At 39.6% G+C, this 22,719-nt stretch overlaps 1 protein-coding gene across 4 annotated transcripts in view; it reads right to left on the bottom strand.

Moving 5' to 3' along the window:
- The window catches only part of KLHL29 (kelch like family member 29), a 496,878-nt gene that overhangs the window by 318,182 nt on the left and 155,977 nt on the right, over positions 1–22,719 (bottom strand). For 2 of the 4 annotated variants that reach the window (XM_073002224.2, XM_073002233.2), the window contains one exon: positions 4,016–4,327. In XM_073002224.2, the coding sequence (XP_072858325.2) occupies positions 4,016–4,276 (261 nt within the window). In that variant the 5' untranslated portion in view covers positions 4,277–4,327. Of the gene's footprint in view, positions 1–4,015; positions 4,328–15,453; positions 21,173–22,719 lie in introns of those variants that run through there. The other 2 variants (XM_073002241.2, XM_078388004.1) reach the window with 2 other exon arrangements.

The following is a 22,719-nucleotide window of genomic DNA, read 5'->3' as shown; positions in this document are numbered from 1 at the left end:
TATTTCTTTAGTTGGGGTGGGAGAATCAATGTGGAATGGAAACACAGTAAAAAACAAACAAACCTAACTTTGGCTTTCCTTAAATAACTTTATTGTCTCTCCTCTTTCTACAACTGTTTTACTTGGCACTTAAGAGTTATTAACAACAGCTAGGAAAACTATCATCATAAAGTGAAAACCAGGATATGCTTTGGATTCCTGTTCTATTGCCGCAAATACTTTTAAAATGTGCTGGCTTTATTTTCATACTCCAACATGCCTTTGCTAGCCATTTTTACAAGGTATAAAGGATTAAATGCAGCAGACCCCACACTTATGACTTAATTGGTTCCATGATGAAGATCATAAAGTGGGCCATCATAACTTAGAACGTACTTTCCCATTAGGGGCTTCGTGTCTGGACGGTTCCCAAGCCTCAGTTCCACCCTCCTCTCCTCTCCTCTCCTCTCCTCCTTTGTCTTCCACAAATCTGCTCGTCCTTTCTGGCCACTCTGCTGGCCCCTCTTTTTTCTCCTATTCATCTTCTCCTCTCTTGCTTGCTCCTTCTGTCCCTCTCTCCTGTCTTCCTTCTCCTGCTCGGTCTTAAATCACCTTGCTCACTGTTTCTCTCCCACTCCATTAGTTCTGTTCTCCTCTGCTGTTGCACTTGCTGATAAAGTGAGTTTTGACATGATGGAGGCACCAGGAAACAATGGAGGGGTTGTAAAGGTGAGCGGTTGCAAAGTGAGCTGTTGTTAAGTCGGGGATTTACTATATACAAACAAATTTAGAAAAAAAAAATTACACATGATCTTCCACTAAAAAAAAAAAAAAACTTTAAGGACTAAAGACTGACTTTGAAAAAGGAAAGTCTCCAAAGGAAATAAAGGGTCCTACAGGGCATACAGTTTAGAAAGCAAACAAATTTCTATGTTGAAAGAAACAAACATGAAATACAACCTTTAGCATACATATATCAAACTGAAACTATATTTGCTCCAGGAAAGAGACCTGCTAAAATTTGGATGTGCCCATCTCTCAGCACAGGGAGCTTGTTCTCCCAATGCTATAGCCACTTCTTCCGCTGGTCAGCCCCACTAGGGCTGAAAACAAGAAAAACAAGGAGGGTCCTATTTTCAGACAAGCATGGGAGGTGACAGAGGGTGAGGAAGCCATGAGACCTTGCAAACATTATTACCTAGACCAGCTGCAGAGGAAAGTGGATATTATTGAGACAATATCTGGTCCCTAGATCCAAGAGGAAGACAGAAGATCAATAGAATATCTCCTGATATTAAGAGTTTCTGCTTGCAGCCATAATCTGAATCAGAGGAACCTTGAAATCTTCACAACCATAACTATACAGTATTTAAAATAAGTATCCTTGTGATACAAACCACACAGCATCATTCAGAAGAATCTCAGTGGTGACAGAATCCACCCAACAAATAATTTAATATTTGGAGTGGAGAGAAGTGTCAATGTCCAAAGTATTGAAGGTAAGCTCAACGCTCTTCTTTGAGACAAGACAACAGTGAAAGTAGATCTCTGACCATTCTGTTCAGCAATATGACTTCAGAGACTGACAGATGGGGGATGGAAGTATATGTCTCCAGAACACGTCCAGACAGTCCTATAGTCTCAATGTTCAGCAGATGTCAGTCTATGAGGTTTGATTGCAAGTCTGTACGTGTCATTGCAATCAACTGTATTGCGAATCATGAGCTCAATGCTATGATACAGTTCCGTTAAAAGCAGAGCAAAGAGGAACAGATTGAGCAGGATGTGCACCCAGAGGAGCAGCCATACCTTCAGTGCTTCCGTCCAACACAGGATCTGAATTTAGACATCTGGGACAGCACTAAAATACAGTATTAAGAGCCGGCAGGCCAGAAACACATTCAAGATGCTGTAAGAGGGGTTTGGGTTGAATCTGATCTTGCAGTAAAGATTTGGGATTTATATGACAGCTGCCACTGAAATAAGCCTCTTGGGTCTTTGAAGGACAAGGTTAAAACCAGGACAGAGGCCAGCCTGGAGCTAGGGCTTGAGACTAACACTGGCAGCTTGCTTAGTATCCTGTCAAGACAACACTTTTCTTTTGACAGATCAGGACAGATTTGTTCCCAAATCCTGTAATTTTTTTTTCAAAGCCACTTTGCAGGTATTTGATAGAGAAGTTAACTGCACATCTATTTTTTTAGCAGCTGGAATCAAGGTTTCTGAGGACTGGAAAGTAATAATGTAGAAAGAATGATCAATTTTGAAGCTGAGTCAAAAAAAGAAGTCCAGAAGCCATTATATGCCAAGGTCCCATCATAACAGGTAGCTACTGAAACAACTTCCAAAGAGACACCTTTGAGTTTGCTCATTAACCCTGTTCAAAGATGACACTGATCCAATCTGTCACAGAGAGAGCTCTCTGGCCAACCATCAAACAGCACTCAATGCCCCTCACACCGCACCTGCGGGGCTCAGGTGGTGGGAAAGTATCAGCAAACTATTCCCACACCATGGTAACAAGTGCTGAGAGGACCCTCCTCTAGAAATTTACGCAGCTCTAAAAAGCTGAGAAAGAACTGAATCCCGAGCAGATCCTTTGCCATGTTGTAGTCACAAAAGTCAAAAAAGATGCATGCATGTATGTAGACATTTCTATACTGGCTCCCCCCCTTTTTTAAAAAAAATCCCAAAGCAGATGTACAAGTATATGAAAGAAACCACTTGTTCTACCAAGGATAATATGTAGATAGGAAATCCCTCTATCCACACTGAAGGAGAATTCTAGGTTTTCCTGAAAAGTATACCCACACCAGGAGTACAAATCGGGTATTATAGGGGCTACAGACAAATACTTCATTATGCATGAACGGGGCATGTAGCTTAAGCTGTTTTTATGCTATGGTCAGCACATATCACAACAGCTGAACACACACAAGCAGTGAACATCTTGGAAAGCACTATTGTGAACTATGGGAAAACATGCCTCAAACTGTCTGAGCACCTTGGACTGAAAAAGAAGGGGTCTTGTAGAAAACAGTCTCTAAATGATAGACTATTCCTTGCAGAATAAATACTTCACTTGCAGGTTACACTGCAGTTGCTTAAATGTATACTGGGAGAAAAGATTAGGAGAAAGCTATTGCTGAGCAGCCTTAACATTCTTAACTGCCAGAAGAACAGACTGTAGGAAGGGAAAACCAACAAAGAAGCAGCTGAAACAGTTTGCACAGCCCATAACGTGACCAAGGCTGAGCTGAAACCATGGCTGTATAGAAGGAAAGGTTACTGCTGAAGAGAATCAAACCAGACAACATGGGAATAAGCTGCACACAGGAGTAAATGAAGGAGTTGAATGTAACACCAAAGTTAGGTGCTTCAGAGACTGGGAGATGATAACACCTATGACAACAACAGAAATCTGTAAGGTATTCCAGATGCTAAGATCTTAGGGAGAAATGTGCTCACAAGTGATATACTAGGCTTTTATAAGATGCTTTAGTAGCCAGTTATCATACTGTAGAACAGATATTTACACTTTATTGCTCTCTAATTGGACCAAATAGTTCATCATTCCTGCTACTCAATCGTCCTTGGATCATAAAAGCACGTGCAAGCAACCACAACAAACACATAAACAAAAATAGACAAACAATCACACACATGCTGCCACACAAACACAACCCACACACCTCATGAAGGAGTACTGAAGCTGGTAGTGTTTGTACTTAACAGTCATGACTGCTTTAATGAGGAACTACCAACATTAGTACTGTTTCTGTTATATAAAGTTTAGAAATGCACCAGAAGGCTTGCTTAACTGGATTCTGAAATTTGCGCTGGAAGGTTTGTAGTACAACAAGACCTGGGGTACCCCTTAAGAAATTCACACCGGGAGGGGATTCTCAGTGCAAATTTTCAGCAGACATATCGTCAGGAGACATAATCACAGGGCTCTAAAACAAAAGCAGATCCCCCCTGCCTTGGCCGCCTCAAAATCGTCATCAATGCAAAGCACACACAAGCGGCTTCTTACTTTGGTCGTTGATGCTGCAGAAGAGTTGGCCACAAGGGTCGTTATCACATCACTGTTCACAGTAGTGCAAGCCACTGTGGCTGGAGCATGTAGTCGTGAGGGCACAATAGGCACAGGCAGAAGCCCTGGTCTGTTGTTGCTATTGCTGTTCACCGTGCTGTTACAGTTAGTGCTGTTCACGTGGTTTCCATTGGTGTTCCATTCTCGGCGGTCCCACCCTGTGCGATAATCTCTTTCAAACCGGCTGTGGTGCCGTGACATCTCGGCCAAAGGTGGCTTCCACCTCTTCTTGCAGGGGCTCCCAGAGGCGGCCTAGGAGAAACCAAGGCAAGAAAGAAAAAGGGTGTTATTAATTAAGCCTTGGGGAAGAAGTAAAGTTCTGCTTAAGCCACCAGGGTTGTTTCTTTGCTTTAACGCTTTGGCCTGGCAAAACGTTTTTTTTTTTTAATCTTTTCTTGACTGGCTTCCAATCGCATTTCAAGAAATCCTAATGAGAAAACCAAGACAGAGAGAACAAAAACAGGATGGATTTGTGGCAGAGAGAATGGCTTCTGGCCCCCCCAAGGAGATTGCCCAAACTGCCCATTGAGATATAAAATGACAGTTTAGAGACAATGGAACACCACGCCTGAAGTAATCTGCCACTTGAACTCTCAATGAGGGATTATCTTTTGACAGCAAGGATTATATTTCTAACAGCCTCCTAAAAATACTCTGCTAGGATCCTGCATCACAAAATCCATGCCCGCAGGGTGTGTCGTAAATGTAAAATATAGGAAGGCTGCAACTGAGTTCGGTTCAATGTTGCAATTCATTTGCTTTATTCACTCAGAACACAAATAACAGGAGCAAAATGGATTATTAATGGCAAAGAAATATTCCGGATTTATTTATTTTTAAAAGGCTATTTCGTCGTTAAATAGTAAATCCTGCATTTTTGTGGACCAGTTTTACAATTTAGTTTCCAGCCATGGTAAAAATGACGAATTGTTGATCATTATTTTCAGAATTTACTGGAATGCATTTGGCTTTCCCTATGACGATGCTGCCACTGATAGAAAGGAATTTGCTAATGTATCGCACTAATTTTTTTAAAACGACAACAACAAAAAGCAGTTTAAAATTTTAATTATACAATCAGCAGCATGAGTCGGAGTCATTAAAGGCTAAATATCTTCTAAAATGGATAGGTCATTAAAGTAAGATTTCTGATACATACACAGATTTTAACTATTTTACACTTCCTGGAGAATTTTCTTTCCAATAAAGGTTTCAGGATTTGGGTATTATAAAGGTCACAGCTGCTTCATCTAAAGAACCACCATGTCCATTAACTAAATACTTAAGGGAAATCTCTCTCAACCCCTCTTTTTTAAAAAATATATTAACTTACTGGAATGTAATTTGTATTGAACAAATACAGTTTAATATAGAATCCGGTGTTTAAAATTCATCCAGCATAATGATTTTCCCTTCAAAATTCCTAAAGCTCAGATTCCTTTCTGGAAAATCAATTTGCTATTAGTCCTTCCCTTCCTCCTCTTATTCATTCTGACTTATTCCAATAGAATAAAATTCTCTGTTGTAGCTCTCTAATGTCAGTCTGCAATTTTTTTTAAAATGCAATTCATTTTGACCCAGAGGTCATATCCACAGGTTGGAGAGAACATTCACATTCAGCTAGACAAAAGTAATATATTTGTATTGTTATTTCTTAAGCAAGCCACAAAAATCCTTGTGGAATGCTTGTAATACCAGGATAGAGAAAAAGGGATTCGAGTTTATTTCACACATTTTGAATTTGTGCCAGATTTGGAGTAATTCACCCCCTTCCCAGTAGGCGCCTCATGCCCCATTCCATGTTGTTCAGGGTGATCCCTATGAGAAGCTTAGGAGCAGGCGGCTGTAAAGGGAAGAATGGAACGTGCAACTTCCTTTTTATGAACGTCCTTCCATCCACTTAAAATCCAAGCCATGGATTTCATGGGGGTCTGAGTGCTGTGGCAAAGCCTTTGCAGTATCCTAATTCTCAAGAGCTGAACCAGAAGATGACACAGATCTCCACAAACCATTTATTTATTTATTTATTTATTTATTTATTTATTTATTTATTTATTTATTTATTTATTCATTCATTCATTCATTCATTCATTCATTCATTCATTCATTCATTCATTCCATTTATACCCCGCCTATCAGGTCATTGCGACCACTCTCGGCGGCCATTCTCTGCCTTGTCTCCCAAAGATTCCATAATTTGTAGAGTGCGTGCAGCAGTGTAGTCAACTTAGGAAGAACAATGCCAGTTTCCAAAAAACAGATAAAGTTCTCTGTGCAAACAGCCATTAATGCACATAGAAGGATATGGGTGCAGCTTTCTAAGTTCCAAGAGAACAGTAAAGAGTTAGGGGGACTGTAGTCTCTCTGTTCATTAGGACCTCTAGAGCAGTGGTCCCCAACCTTTTTAGCCCCGTGGACCAGCTGGAAAGGCGGGGGGTACCCCCTGCGCTCCTGCGCATGGGCAAAGGGAGGTGCAGCACTCGTGAGGGCACGTGCTTGCTCATGCACAGGCAGAAAAGGTCTGGGGGGGGAGTGTGTGCAGGAGTGGGGGGAGGTCTCTCTGTGCGGTCTGGTCCGGCTCAGGCTACGAACTGGCACTGGGCCACAGACCAGGGGTTGGGGACCTCTGCTCTAGAGAATGCCTCCCCAAAAAACACCAATCCTCTAATGCTGTGTGGCTGTCATGGAGTTAGAAAACTCCACCGACATCCTCCATGTTTAATGGCTGTGGCTGCAGAGAATTCTGGCAAGGAACAGGAATGTATTCTGAGCCTCCTCTGAATGGCAAGGAATGAAATGTATTGTGACGCTCCTCTTAAAACCGTCAGACTTCTAACAGGGGGGATTCCTGCTGAAATCTGGCACAGTGGTACCTCGACTTAAAAACTTAATACGTATTGGGACTGCGTTCTTAAGTCGAAGCACCATTTCCCATAGGAATACACTGAAAACAATTTAATCCGTATGTGCTGTTTTTCATTCTTAAATTGAGGCGCTGTTCTTAAGTCAAAGCATTAGTTCCCACAAGAACTAATGTGAAGCTGGTTAATCCGTATCTACCACTAGGGAGCAATTTTTTAAAAAAATTTCTTCTTTTGACCTAAGGTAAACTTAGGTCAAAAAAAGGCAGGAAAGTTTTGGTTTTTTTTTTAAAACTTTTTTGGTTCTTAAATCAAGGCACCGTTCTCAAGTCAAAGCAACTTTTTGCGAACAGAGCCATTCTTAACTCGAATCGTTCTTATGTGGGGACGTTCTCAAGTCGAGGTACCACTGTAGTTGTAGTGAAAATAAACAAACCAACCAAAATATCATGTTTAATGATTTTATCATCACCACCATCATCTCCTTGCAATATTAACACACATCTTATCAGTGTGGTTGATATTACAGCTCTAACGTAATTCAAAACAAATGCAAAACTAACTGCTCCTGTAACAAACAAGCCACTACCAGGATCTTTTTTCTTTTCCACCTCCCTAAAATGGCACTACTCTTAAGAACGATGGCAAAGGTCTCCATGACCCATTTTTTGCCTTGTCTTCAAAGACACCACCATATTTTGTACACTGCCCGCAGGAGTGGAACAAGAAAACCGATTTCCAGAAAATGGATCATCTTTAAAAGCCTTCACTATGCTCATGATCTGCTGATAAGTTCCAGACTAGTTCAAATCTGATGGCATTACTCTTTTTCCATGCCTACAAGTTTTCTACATTCCACTTTTATTGTAGGCTTGGAATACCTGTTTCTCTAAAATCTGCAGATGACAGAACAACACCTTCACAACTTCAGCCATTGTGTCTCTTTCCTGTGCTTCTTCTGGCCTTTCTTATTACCAGAGAAAATCCATCGGGGGGGGGGGGGGAGAGACAGAATAGCCACACAGTGCTTTTTAATGGAGAATGGAGTCTTGAGTCTAAAAACACCAGCACTCTAACAAACTTGTATCCTTTCATGACAACATAATAGCTTGTGCTGCATTTAGCACATATTCTTATGTGACAGCTACATAAGTGGTCTTTGGAGTGGCACTGCACAGAGAATGACACATCATTAAAATCAAGGAGAATAAAATTTAACATTAAACATTTTATTTGTTGAGCACATTCATCATAGTCATCTTAGCCATACCAAATCTTCACAACCACTCTACTGTAGAAGCTACTGTTTCCTTGTCCATTTTTATTTAGATCTAGGTTTCTCTTTTTGGAGTTATAAAGCAAGGAAAATCAGGTTATTTGCAAGTCTAGAGCTAAAAAAATCATATTTTACAGGTTGACAGCAGTTCAACTTCATTAAGTCAATCAAATCCCAGTTCTTTATATTTCTCTTCTGAAATATATTAAGATTTCTGACTCTATTTAGAAATAAAAACAACGTGAGCACATGGAATCAGAAATACTTCTACAAAAATAACTCTTATTGCTTGAGAGAGAAAGAGAAAGACAGAGACAGAATAGCAAAATTAAGATAAGCACTTAATTATATTAAAAGTTATCAAACCAATTGTTCCAACTGATCCAACTTAACCAAAATGTCTATAAAAAGGAGACATGACAGCATGTCTGCCATTAGACTAAATACCAAGAACTGCATCACGTAACTGTGAAAAAGATAGCTTCACAGAGAAGCCATCAGCAGCTCAGAAAATATTAAATTGATAAGTGAAAGTAATTTTATTAGAAAATCTCAGTACAGTACAGTATAACTTCCTGTGCCAAATCTTCTCTTATTTACAGAGAAATAAATACTTTTACTCTTGGTCTACACCAGCACATTAAAACCAACCAATAATTTTTTTTCTTCTAAAAAGCAGAGGGAAAGATACATGAGGTGTATGTATATGCTGAGTTACAGATTTTAACTAAACTAAACTATAACAGCCAGATAGCTCATTGGTCAGGGTGGATTTGATTTAAATCAATTAGATTTTTTAAAAATCATTGATTTTTATCCACCCCGAGTTTAGGTATCTTGCTGCAAAGCCGAAGGTTGGGAGTTTGCTTTCCCACTGTTCCTCCTTGGCAGGGACTGGACTTGATGGTCCGTAAGGGTCCCTTCTAGCTCTGCTGTTCTCAAATGTATAATTATTTATTTTATTATTTATTTAATTTATATGCCGCCCACACTACCCAAAGGTCTCTGGACGGCTTACAGCATTTAAAATACAATAAAGATATGTACAATTAAAATACAATTAAAATATATATAAAATTGCCATCAGACCCACAGTTAATATTATTTCAGTTAAAAGCCTTCTGGAACAGGCTTATATTATAATATAATATAATATAATATAATATAATATAATATAATATAATATAATATAATATAATATAATATAATATAATGTAATGTAATGTAATGTAATGTAATAATTATATTGTGCACAATAGGAGAGGAAGTGGAACACGTTCCATATGCATTGACTCCAATGCATTTTTTGTATCACCTGGCAGGACAAGGTTCCAAATAGAGCAGTCCTAGAACGAGTCCAAATTTTTAGCATGTATACATTACTGAAACAGCGATGTCTACGTTGGCTTGGACATGTCGTGAGAACGGCTGACGGTCAGATTCCAAAAGATTTCCTGTATGGAGAATTCGTGCAAGGAAAGCGCCCCAGAGGGAGACCACAGCTGTGATACAAGGATATCTGCAAGCGAGATCTTGAAGGCCTTAGGAATGGACCTAAACAGATGGGAAACCTTGACATCTGAGCATTCAGCCTGGAGGCAGGCGGTGCATCATGGCTTCTCCCAATACGAAGAGACACTTGTCCAGCAGGCCGAGGCAAAGAGGCAGTCACGAAACCAGCAAAATCAGGGAGCTGGACAGGGGATAGATTGTATTTGTCTTCAATCTGGAAGGGATTGTCACTCTCAAATTGGCCTTCTCAGCCACACTAGACGCTGTTCCAAGTCCTCTATTCAGAGCACATCACCATGTTTGTTATGCTGCTCTCGTCATGCTTTTCTATGTATCAGAATCTCTTCTGCAATCCGTAGACACAAAGTACTGTATGTGCATTTCTCATTATTAGAATTTGGAAGTTATTTTCCAAACCACAAAACCTCTAACCACATTTACACTTTACTACTTCACATTTCTTCCTTCCTAAGATTTTTACTGGAACATTTTTCAATGAACTAAAAGCAGCCATCTTGGGCTGTGACATAATTTTAAGATCTGTTAATGTTAATGGATTGTGACTACACGTTAGACAGTGATACGTTGTTCGCAAGAAGAAAAATCAACAAATGAAATGAAAATACAGATGATGATAAGATCCCGAGAAAAAAATTATAATTTATATTTCAAGAAGGCATTCCTAAATGTCTAATTAACTAGAATACATTTGTCAATAAATATGTATTCCTACCATGACTACTTAACATACGAATCTTAAATTTATTACAGAAAACCAACAAAAATTAGCCAATTGTTTGATGAAATTCAATAATAATATTATTATAAACTTTTAAGAAATTATTGTTTCTATTAGTGCTGCTACTACTAGTACACTACTATTATTTTGTTCTGTTTCTGGGGCAACCTGATCTACAATTGTCACTTCTATAAGCGTAAGCAATGGAGGCACACAGAGAGGGCTACGTGCATTTCTAATCATCATATCTTAAAAACACTTGCCAGGCTGGAAATGATGTAAAAAGAACAACCAAAATGATCAGAGTGTCAGAATATCTTTGCTATGAAAAAGGTTACAACACTCTGAGTTTTTAATTCAGAAAGAAGGTGACTATGGGAGGGGTCATGACAGAAGTGTCCAACTCTGATGCATGAGGTTGAAAAAGAGGATAGGAAGATGTTTTCTGGCTCTCAGTACTACAATCCAGACAATCCAATGAAGCTGCAACATGGGAGAGTCTGGATAGAAGGAAGCACTACATCCCACAGCATGTATTTAACCTATAGAATTGCTGCCAAAAGAAGTGGTGATGGCCACAGGCTTAAATAGCTTTAAAGAGGGATTAGAAACAGTAACAAAGAACAGATCTATCAATGGCTACTAATCCACTGTAGAAAGCAAGATCCTTTACTAAATGGGTCTTTTCTCAGACTCAGCAGGGCTCCTCTTAATTTCTTCCTCTTTGTGCTTTTATTAACAACATTTCAATCTGGCTTTTCCTCCAACAACCTCACAACAGAGTACAGGATGGCTCATCCCTCCCTTCCTTACTCAGTCCTCACAAACCTTCCTTACAAGGAAGAACAATGCCACTGTAGATGTGCCACTTCCCACATGTGAAGGGCTTAGCACTCTTCTTGAAGCATGGTGAATGCATCCATCGAGGTAAAAACCGAATACCCCTAATATTTTCTTCTTGTTGGCTCTTTGGGGTCCTGACAGTGTCAATTTAGATGTACATTTCCTCTTTGCACGCTCTCTCTCTCATATATACACAGAAACACACACTATCCCACACACACACACACCAATATCTTAACCTTGCCCTTAACTCATTCTTCTCCCATATATTCATATCCATCCTATAAACTATGACGGACAGCTCTAATCAACTCCAATCCATCAAAATGGCAGGGACCCCTTAACCCTTCCTGCATCTCCAGCCTCTCACAGACTCCATATTTATACCAAAACATGGCAAAGTCATTTTATTTATCCAGCACAGTCCCTGCCTGACTTCCCCCCTCCCAATTTGAAATACACGCAGCGATGTGAAGAGACCTGTAGATCCCAACTATAGCACGGTAGCTGAAGCAACTGCCACTCACCGTAGAATTTCCAGACTGCCAAGGACTGTACAGTGAATTGCGCAAGAGCACAGAGGAAGCAAATGGAATCCTTCTCACATGAGTGGCTTCTCTTTTCATCCGACAAGATAAACTTTTAAACAGCAAGGGCAAGGGAAAGGCTGTGTAGTCCCCATGATTACAAAAATATAAGGGTGAGTGATATCTTTTATCAAATAAATTGCAAGCTTCCATTTGTTAGAGATCATCGTGTGTTCTGACCAATTATCTTCAATGAGCTAAATTAAGTAGAGTCAAAAACATGGTGTTAACCTGTAATAACTTTAGGTTTATTAACTACAGACTTTAGTATTTTAGTAGCAAAGGTCAAAATAGAGCATTTGAGTGAAAAACAAAGACGGTTGTTTGTCTTACATATTCCAAGCAACTTTCTTTAGCTTTGATGAAGGTTTCTAAACTGGGTAAACCACCCCCTAAAGCTGAATGGCATGGTTGCAAGTGTGGAGGGAGAGAGAGAGAGCAATCAGACAGCATGCGCTCACGCAATCTCCATCTTGGGAAAGGCCCTTCTTCAAGGAAGAAGGCATGCAAGAGAGAGATGGGGCAGAAAGTGACCAATGCACAATAGCGCCCCAATAGCAGGGTAAAACTGAGTGATTGGCAGCATCAGCCACTGCATACTGGGACACAACTGTTCTGCATACACCAACACCACTGAAGAATTCTGCTTCTAATGTGGAGTATCCAGTCTTTTAAACAACAAATTCTGAAATGGTATTAATGTTATCCCTATAACTATCCCACTCTCAGAGTACTTTGAAACCCCTTCCCCATATCTTCACAATAAAGGTACAGCTCAAATCAAGAGAAGTACAAAGTATTTTTTGTCAAACAATGGAGGGCTCATAGGACTTGTTCATGATGATGATGAGCATTATTAGACAACTGGCATTGCCTTGAATGTTCCTGTTGGCAATATTCCAAGACCTAGGCTAGCTATTTTCAGAGGGTTTTTTTTCCTTTTCTTTAAGAGAATGAGTTACATAGAGAAACTAGGGATTTCTTCATGTTAGGCTGAGACTATACTGTACTCAAGATGAAAGGAATCACTCATGAGGGCGATAAATTAATACTGAGTGTCCTGTTAAAATAAATTAGTTCATATGGCGTAATCTCCATCCCAAAAATGAAGCCAGGAAAAGTTCCCTTAGCTTTACTCCATATACAGAAGTACATTGATTTAAAAATATTCCTGCTGTACGAGTTGATTTATTAAGCCACTGCTGCTCCTGGCACTACATGCTGTGACTCAGTTACGCAATGGATACTTGTAGCAATGTTCTCTCTCTCTCTCTCTCTCTCTCTCTCTCTCTCTCACACACACACACACACACACACACACACAAAAACACACAAAAACACACACACACTTTCCTTTACTTCATGGCTTTTCCCTGCATTACAGCTTTATTACTGCATGTTGGCTCCCAAGTGTTTTCCTTTGCACTTCAAGAAAACTAAATTCTCTATTAGTTCAACTCTTTTTTTAGTATCCACTCACACCAAGGGAACAGAAGGCTGGAACTACATTAACTTTGAAGTGTAAGTTGTGGCATAGGCAAGCAACTTTATTATCAAAATGGTTCACAAATTTGTCACAACATGCCATTGAGGGTGCAACTCTCTCTCTCTCTCTCTCTCTCTCTCTCTCTCTCTCTCTCTCTCTGGGGCAGTTTATTACAGAATCTTCGCTATGAAGAAAAACTGCATTAAAGATGCAATGGAGGTGTGTGTGTGGGAATCCTTCTTTTCCACCCCTGTGGCCACAAACAAACTCAGCATGGACTCTAATATGTGTTAGATTTGGTGCAAGTCTTCCTTCACTTAGATTTTAATCTCTATTAATCTCAGCATCCCAGGAGCTATCTGGGCTGTGTAGGGAAGGAGAGGGTAATCAGAGGTGATAGGCGATCTCTGTGACCTACCAATTCGTTTATTTTAAATTTTTATAAATTTTGCCTTCATCCAGATTACAGGATGGAATATATACAGAAAAAACGAGAATGCAGGATGGAAAATACAAGCATCAAATATGCAAGAATAAATAAACGTGTAGAAAACATAATTACTGCAGTAAGCACAAAGATTATTTCTACCCAAATTTCAACTTTTCAAGGGACCTGGCAAATACGAAGGTTTTAATCCAGTGTCAGAAAGAAACCAACATGAACACCTTGAGTGCCTAGAAAGTTAAGGTACCACCACAGAGAACGTGTAGCTGAATCATATACTTCTTTTCATACATGGGATATGTGGAAGGGCCTCTTTGGATTGCCTTAATACACGGGCAGGCTACTGAATGAAGCACTCACCACCAACAGGCAATTTTGTCAAACACATACCGCTGCTTTGATACGTGTAAGTTATCCTACATATTAACTTGCATGAATCAGAAGAACAGCAGGTTCCTTCCTTCCTTCCTTCCTTCCTTCCTTCCTTCCTTCCTTCCTTCCTTCCTTCCTTCCTTCCTTCCTTCCTTCCTTCCTTCCTTCCTTCCTTCCTTCCTTCCTTCCTTCCTTCCTTCCTTCCTTCCTTCCTTCCTTCCTTCCTTCCTTCCTTCCTTCCTTCCTTCCTTCCTTCCTTCCTTCCTTCCTTCCTTCCTTCCTTCCTTCCTTCCTTCCTTCCTTCCTTCCTTCCTTCCTTCCTTCCTTCCTTCCTTCCTTCCTTCCTTCCTTCCTTCCTTCCTTCCTTCCTTCCTTCCTTCCTTCCTTCCTTCCTTCCTTCCTTCCTTCCTTCCTTCCTTCCTTCCTTCCTTCCTTCCTTCCTTCCTTCCTTCCTTCCTTCCTTCGCTTCTTACATTGAAACTTGTTGTTTTAACATGTAAAGTCATCAATTTTATTCCCAGCCTCTGTCAATGAGCAGTCAACTGTTAGCTGTACGTATCCCACCACAGATCATTACCTTTCCATTGATCTTGCTACCCTCTTATTTTTAGTCAAATGTGGAGAGAAAAATAGTATTGATTTTATCTCCCAGTTATTTTGCTTTGACTTGAAAGATACTGTCTGAAGAACAAGCGGGTGAATGCAAACTACTCTAACAAATTAATATTATGGGCTTAATTGCAAAATTAAGCATTTTTCATCTTACTCTAAAGTGTTCTCATTTTTTTTTGTGGTCAGCAAATACACATGCACATCACACTTATTCCTTTATGCCAAAACTGCAAAAATGTTTCTTGATGAACTTAAGTGGCATATGTCCTATTCAAAAATAAAATGCTACTAAACTTCTAAAATCATAGATATCATAGCTCTTCATAACATTTATCTACAAAACTGCCATGTGAAAGCTATCAGACACACATGTCAGCTATCTGATTTTGTCAGGACTTTTGTAACTCAATTAACCTTTGCTTAGGAGCATATGTAGTCCCTATCGCAACCTAGAAGTCCCTCAGTTTGGAAATATTGGATTTATCGTAAATAATCTTAACAGAGAACTACAATCAACTGTACAAGACAGGAAGAAGCTACTAGAATAAGAAGATTTCAATACGGTCAATAATTTCGGGCCCTGTGGGATCTTTTGGTACTTCTGCTCTTAGGATTAAGGATGGGAAACTACAGTGGACCACGTACTTTCTTTTTCCTATCCCCTTCTTGAACTTTTCTCCCTTTTCTCTCTCCTCTTCACTGGCTCCACCCCACACACCCATGCAGTAATTTCTTGGGTTCTTGTTGCAGCACCAATTCAGGAAGGGAGAATTCAGGAAGGAGGCATCACATTATCCAAGGTGTTCCATCTTTCTCATCAGGAAATCTCACAATTTTGGGGCTGAGGCACAGGAAATGCATTTCATTATAGGCCATAAAAACAGATACGTAGGTGAAGCTGGGGTATCACTGTGGTGCCAGGAACATCATGAATTAACCTGACAGAGACAGACTCATGATGCTGAAGGAATCCAGGAAAATGGTCCCAGGTGGCTTTATCATCTATGTTGAGGTTGCCTGTGGGTCTCCTTAGGACATCATGGCCTCCATGATTATTACAAGGCTTTTTCAGGCTGCTGTTAGCCAAACACAGCAAGGCAGATGCTTCATTCCTAGAAACAAGATGGGAAGTTCTCAAATCCCACTGTAACGACCAGATAACTTTTCTGATGAAGTTTGGACTACTGCTGACAATATTTATTCACAGAGGTGAGGGCACAGATTGATAAAGGGCACTAGAAATGTATATTGTACTCCCCCTGCCAATTCCATCCCATATCCAGTCAATTTCAATTAAAGAGATAAGCTTGGAAGTAAGAGAGGATGCCAAGAATCTATTATTCTAACCACCTGGTCACTTCTCCATTCCAGAGGCTTTGGCTGAATCACCTGTTGAGGTAATAGAAAAAACTCTTGAAGGGCCTTGGGGCTCTTGAGGTGGCAGATCATTTAAAAAAATCCCCTCATCTGGATCCTTCCATAGGATCACATGCCCGGGTCAGAGTTCCAGGACATCAACCCTTCTAGGCTTGTCCACATCAACAAAAAAAACTGAACTACAGCCAGAGCACCACATTTCCACTTCACAGAAGACATTAATTTGCAGCTGGTTGACTTTAATAATGATCTGTATACTATGTCTTACCACATCTAGCCACATGCCCATAATTTAGTTAAAGTCATTTACTATAAATGGTCATTGATTCATGTGGACTGTGCTGAGGCAGAATTCCTGACATACCTAAGAAGCCCATATATTTATATTGTCTGGATTACTGTGAATCTTGATATCACTCCAGATATTTTTCTCTCCAAGCTTCCATAACCAGAAGCTTAACTGTGGTTTGACAAGCTGTCTAAATGAATAAAACTAGTTATGGCCCTCATTCCATCTCCAGAGGCTGTTGGACCCAGAGACAGAAAAGGATTTATGATGCTGACAGAATATGAAATGGAACAGAAGCAGCTTTAATCCATAGTCTGTCTGTTAGAGGTTTAGAAGCTCATACTACAGGTCAATTCCAGATGGGGATCAGGGCAAGGCATGGTTTGGTGTGATGCCTGAACTGAGACTATGCATCATGGACCTGCATCCAATAAAAAGGAAAGGGAAGGGGAGGAAAGGAAAAAAAAGGAAATGTAAGACACAAGGGTCTTCCCTGTTATCATTCAAGATGCCAATGCTACTAAAAATATGAGCAACAAAGATGGAAAAGCTAACACAACAGCAGTAGCTGTTCTGCAGAATTGCTTTCTGAGAAAATGATATTATTGTTCCACCTAAATTGGTAATTTTAGAAAGTGCAACTGGCATCAAACAATGGTGTACAGTTAAGTTAAATAATTAGATATGCAGTTATGGCAAATTATCTCAATATATATATATAGATGAATGATATGTACAGCATGTGTTGCTAATTTTACTTCGTACTCAACTTGAGCACCAGCAATAAACAATTATATGTTACCTAATTTTGATGTACAAAGCTCTGCATCAGAATACCAAGGCAATTTCACTGGGCCGAATGTAACACAGAGATAGGTGTTACACCAGTCTACCTATATTGGAACTCTTCTCAACAGTCAACTCCCTTAGGGGTACAATGTAATTTAAAGCTCACTTCATGGGTCTTGCTCCTGATCGGTCAATTATTCCAAATCAGGCAGAATTAAATGTGGCATTTTTGGGATGTGGAATGATGTTAGCTAGTGACCAAAGTGAAACTAATAAACCAATTTCACTCACTGCCCTAGGCTGTTCTCAAAAATTGAAGTCTCAGAGAAGAAAGACTGCTTTATCTGTTTGTTGCCCAAACTCTCTTCCAATTTATTATCTTTTAATTCAATTTTTTTTATTCAGTGGATAATTCTGGCTGTGGCTTCAATGAGAATAAAAACAGTGCCAGAGTATACAGCATTCTGTATGGCTAGAAGCTGTAGAGAACATATATTTCTTAAGAGGGAAAGAGGAGCTACTTTCTTCCACTACTAAACACACAGCATTCGTCTTGCTGGCTGCAAAATTTATCTAGCAGATATCAATGCTGCCAAAAACATGTTTTAAAATCAACCTTAAACATCAACAGCAGCCACTTCAATTTACAAGAGTGTATCAGGGTACTTTAATCTGTGATGACATGAAATGTTTATCGCTAGTGTTCTGTTCCTGTACAGAGCACAGAAGATTCAAAAGAATTATATAATGGCTACCTTTTAGTTCGTTTTGCCTTCTCCAAGGAAATTCCTAATTTATCTTGTACAGCATTATGCTAGAGGAAAGATTTAAATGGATGTTGGTGGTTGCAAGGAAAGATACTGCTTAAAGTGAAATGCTACTACTGTTTCAAAATAACCCTAATGGAACTTAAGAGGAAGATGGCTGTTGCCTTTTGAATGCATAATGGACCAGGTGGACTACAATTTCAAAGGACTACCATCAAATAACACAGTGATCCAGGATTTTTTTTCCCCCTTCAGGGAGAGTCTCCTCACATCAGGTTCAAACAGGTCAAGAGATGCTTGTCCATATTTGGGGATGAGGTTCTTTTCCAACACCGCCCCTACTACTTAACAATATTTGGTTAGAAACCTTTCAATGTTATTACTGTTACCCTCACTATGAAACCCACTGCCAAGTTTCAACCCTACCAAAAAAAAGAGCCCATTTCTGTTGACACATCGTATTCTAGCACAATGCCTAGCTGTTTGAACAGCTTGCGTGTGGAAAATAAGCATAGATTTCTGTTTCATTTTTTTGTTTATTTTTAGCTAAGTCATGTATTTCTTGTTCATTAGTATTTGTACTGTATTTCCTCTGAGAATGCAGGTGTCGCATCCTTTATACAAATTGTTCAGAGGATTTGTATCATTACTACCTAGCAGACTCACCTCTCCCACAGAGAAGCTATTACACCTTCCTGTTTGATCTGCTGTGTTCCCACCCAAGAAAAAAATTATCCGCCACCCCTTATTCTCTAAATATAATGGGATGTGTTCGGGGACAATGGGCACCTCTTTGGTCCCAATTCAAATCTCATTTGCTTATACTCAGCACCAGCTTCTCCGTACAGTAAACAAAGAATGTTTCTTAGTTCTCTGGTAAAGAGGAACCTGCCTTCCCAAAAGCATCCTCCAGACATCCCCTGAAAAATGTACAGCCAAATTCTGTTGGCAACAAAGGGGGGGGGAACCAGTTTAAAGCAAGCAAACCACTGTAAGCCATTTGAAGCAAGTACTTGTTTCAAATGGGATTTTCCTTGTTTGCTGCCTAGTCATGCTCAAATGCCACAAACAAAGTAAGAGTAATGGATCTATTACTATATTATGGAACCATGGAATAATTGTAACCTGCCTCAGGGAAGGCACAACCTTCTTGTTGTTGTTGTTTAGTTGTTAAGTCCTGTCCAACTCTTCGAGACCCCCATGGACCAGAGCACGGCAGGCCCTCCTGTCTTCCACGCACTCCCGGAGTTGGGTCAAATTCATGTTGGGAGGCACAATCTACACCAGTGAAATCAAGCATCTTCAAAATATTCTGGATATCAAAGGATAAAAATCCCAAATGGTGGGGAATATCACTTGCAGTGTGTCTGATATTTGTCTGGCGTTCCACCTCTGAGTTTTCTACAGACATCTGGCTGGCAATTAATAGAACGGAATGTAGACCAGATAAGCCTTTGTTTCAGATGTTTTCTTTTTCCTGCTGCCATTCCATAATAGGCATCATCTGATTAACACTAGTAACATTTCCTCAAAATCTATTACAGTACTTGGCAAGGTGGAAAACTGTTCAAGTGCTAAAGGTTTACTGTTTCCTTCTTCTGGGGTGTGTTCTGGGACTGTATAGCAAGAATCGGACATTTGCATGTTTTGGATTCCAACCCTCAAAATTCTTCAGGAATTCCACAGGCAGAATTCTGGGTGATGCGGCCCAAAAGGAGATGTCTACAGACCAACTTTTCTTACCTCTGTGGAAACGGCCTGGTTCTCTGTTCTGAACAAGGAAATTATCCTGGGAGTTTCAGCATTTCCTAAGCTCTTTGGTAGGAGCCTCTAGAGAGCCTAATGGGAAGTGACACTACCCATTCCAGGAAGCTCTGCAAATGGGATTATGTATGAGCCTTTTTAAACCCCACTGCTGGTCAAATGTTTTACACTTTAGGTCTTTTACACCAAGGTTCTGTGGAGAAAATGAGGGGATTCAAGAGTACACTTGTATGAGAGGAGTTCAAATAGAAATCTGTAGTAACGTCATTCAGATGTGGGGGTTTTGCTTCTGCTTCATCTCTAATTTGGGGAAAAAAATCTGTTTGCAGATTTATACCCAAGGCAACTAATGCTGCGTTAGGTTATACAAGCCACTTTCACACTCTTTCTTGTATTACCTAAGCGGGCCACAGTATAATATAATTGCAACTGCAATGTAGGATTGGGGTTTTGATTCCAAACCACCTATGTAATGATGCAGATTAATTTAATGAGTAATTTGCAGAGATGTGAATAACTAATGAAGTTGATGTTTGGTACAATTATGACTCATTAGTTGGCAACCCTCTTCCAGTTATTACAATGAACATCATATTAACAACAAGAAGGGGGCAGATCCATTCCTTTGAAAGATTTCTACCATGGCTTCCTGTTCATATAATCACCATTATGTTCCAAAATGTCAACTGCTCATCAGAATTCCAGGGAGCTAAGTGTGATATTGAGCCAACAAACAATGACAATAATACGGAACAGATAGAGCAAAAGACATTGAAAAAGGTAAAAATCTTTCCTCTTCAACTTACACTTTTCAATTTTCTAAGGCTATTATGAACATTAATTACTCAGGTTTCCAAACCAGTTCACTGAACTCTGTTTTATATAATCAGGATCAAACAAAGAAAACAAGGTATGCTTGCCAACAGACAAACATAGCAATTCACTCCCAAGTTTTCTGGCAAACCAACCAACTATGACACTTGGATTGACAACTCAAATGGTGGTAGGTTTGAAATACTAGAAGAAAGGAAGGGCTGTGAGGGGGAGGGGAGACAACACAGCAGGAGGGTTTGACAGATTTAGACCAAATCATTCTAAAGCTGAAAATATAATTGAATAAGTTCTTTGACATTTTTCCTGTCCTTTTGCTTGTGTTGTCAACAGGCCATTTCCCCAAAGTATTCCAGGACGGTAGTAATGTGCAAATTGGAAACTGTGCTTCACATATCCAAAATGGCAATCAATATATCATGCATCTGTGTATGCTTCAACCAATGAATATTTTATGCATAATAATTTGTATTTATACATCATACTGTATAATATATAATAAATAGCTGGAGAATGAATGTGTGCTGCCATTAAAAATTAAGCCTAAAATAAACAAAGTCAAAGAACTGGCAGTGTCTTCCAACTCACCCACTCCAGAATCCTGAGAAGTCTGTTGCAACTCTACCCTAAGACTCAAGAGATTCAAGCTTAATTTATATACCACCTAACTAGCAACCCCTGTGATCACATAATCTGAACTATGGATGAATTAACAGATTTGAACTCTGAATTATCTCTCTGTACGCTTGCAGGTCAGGTACATGTTGCTGTTTCATAAAGCAATGGCTCTGAAATATTTAAAACGCAGGACCAACAAATGTCTCCATTTATGAGAAGGAAATATATTATATGCAGCAGACCCCTATTCTATTCACTAGTCTTTTCAGGATTTGAAGGGCAGGATATTAATACTTGCTCAAGCACACTAGTAAAATGGATTCTCAATAAATGCAGCACACATGGCAAAGTAAATTTTCTTCACTGATTTTTTGTTTTGTTTTGGGTGAGCATCCTTCGCCTCACTTTAGCACCAGCACAGATCTACATAAAGTGCATATCAAACCCAACTAGTGAAACACGCTGATGATTGGCCATGGTCATACAGGATGAAGACAGGTTATTTTTGAGGACACTGAAGTGTACACATGGAGTGATGCATGCAGGTGTGTGCAGACACCCCTGCATAACTTCAGTCATTAATGTGCCACATCATCCTTATCTTGAGTATCTAGTAAAGAAGTGATGTTTGACCAGCGATACATGTGCCAACAGTAGGACACAGAAGTAGCACAGGTGGATGGAGAGCTTTCAGAACAATTACTGACAATTAAAAATGGTACTATTGCAAATATACCAGGCAAAATTCAAAGAAACTAAAAAAGACAAAAATAACATCTCAAAGACGATTACATTTTAATGTGATTTTATCGTAATGTTCATCTGTTAAAAGAATGACTGGAATAGTAATTCTATCAGCAGTGACAAACTAAGACTCAAGAGGCCTGGATTCGAATCCTTGCTCAACCCTGGAAACCACGCTGGAGGTCTGAAAATGGTAAAACCACTCCTGAAATATCTCCCTTATCTTGAAAATCCCATTAGGGTCACTATAAGTTAGTTCTGACTTGAAGGCGCATAAAAACAATAGAATTCTTGTGTTATTTGTTGCTGTTTATTTCCAATCATCATATTGCAACTTCTATGTCATTCAAACTTTTAATAAATTATAACAGAATACTGTACTTGTAAACATGCCAATTGTCTTTTTGTGGGGGAGGAGGAACTGGGCTTTTCCTCTCTATCTATCCTAGTACCAAAGGCCAAGATGACTAGCACTATCTAAGAAACCAAGTCTTCTACCTCAGAACAGGAAACTGCTGAGCAGTGGGGTGGCAAAACACCCACAAAATCCTGGAGATCCACTTTCATAGTGACACATTCCCACTTAGCACACTCTAGAGCAGCATATCTGGTGAGAGAGAGGGAAGCATAATACAACATCACCATTCCCTTGCATTCTTACCAAATCACCCCACTTCTCCCACCCAACAATATGCAATACACGCCGAATTAGCAAGCACATCCAGGATCAAA

This window comes from Pogona vitticeps, chromosome 1 (genome assembly GCF_051106095.1).
Source record: "Pogona vitticeps strain Pit_001003342236 chromosome 1, PviZW2.1, whole genome shotgun sequence".
Lineage (NCBI taxonomy): Eukaryota > Metazoa > Chordata > Lepidosauria > Squamata > Agamidae > Pogona > Pogona vitticeps.
This window is presented reverse-complemented; position numbering and strand designations above follow the sequence as displayed.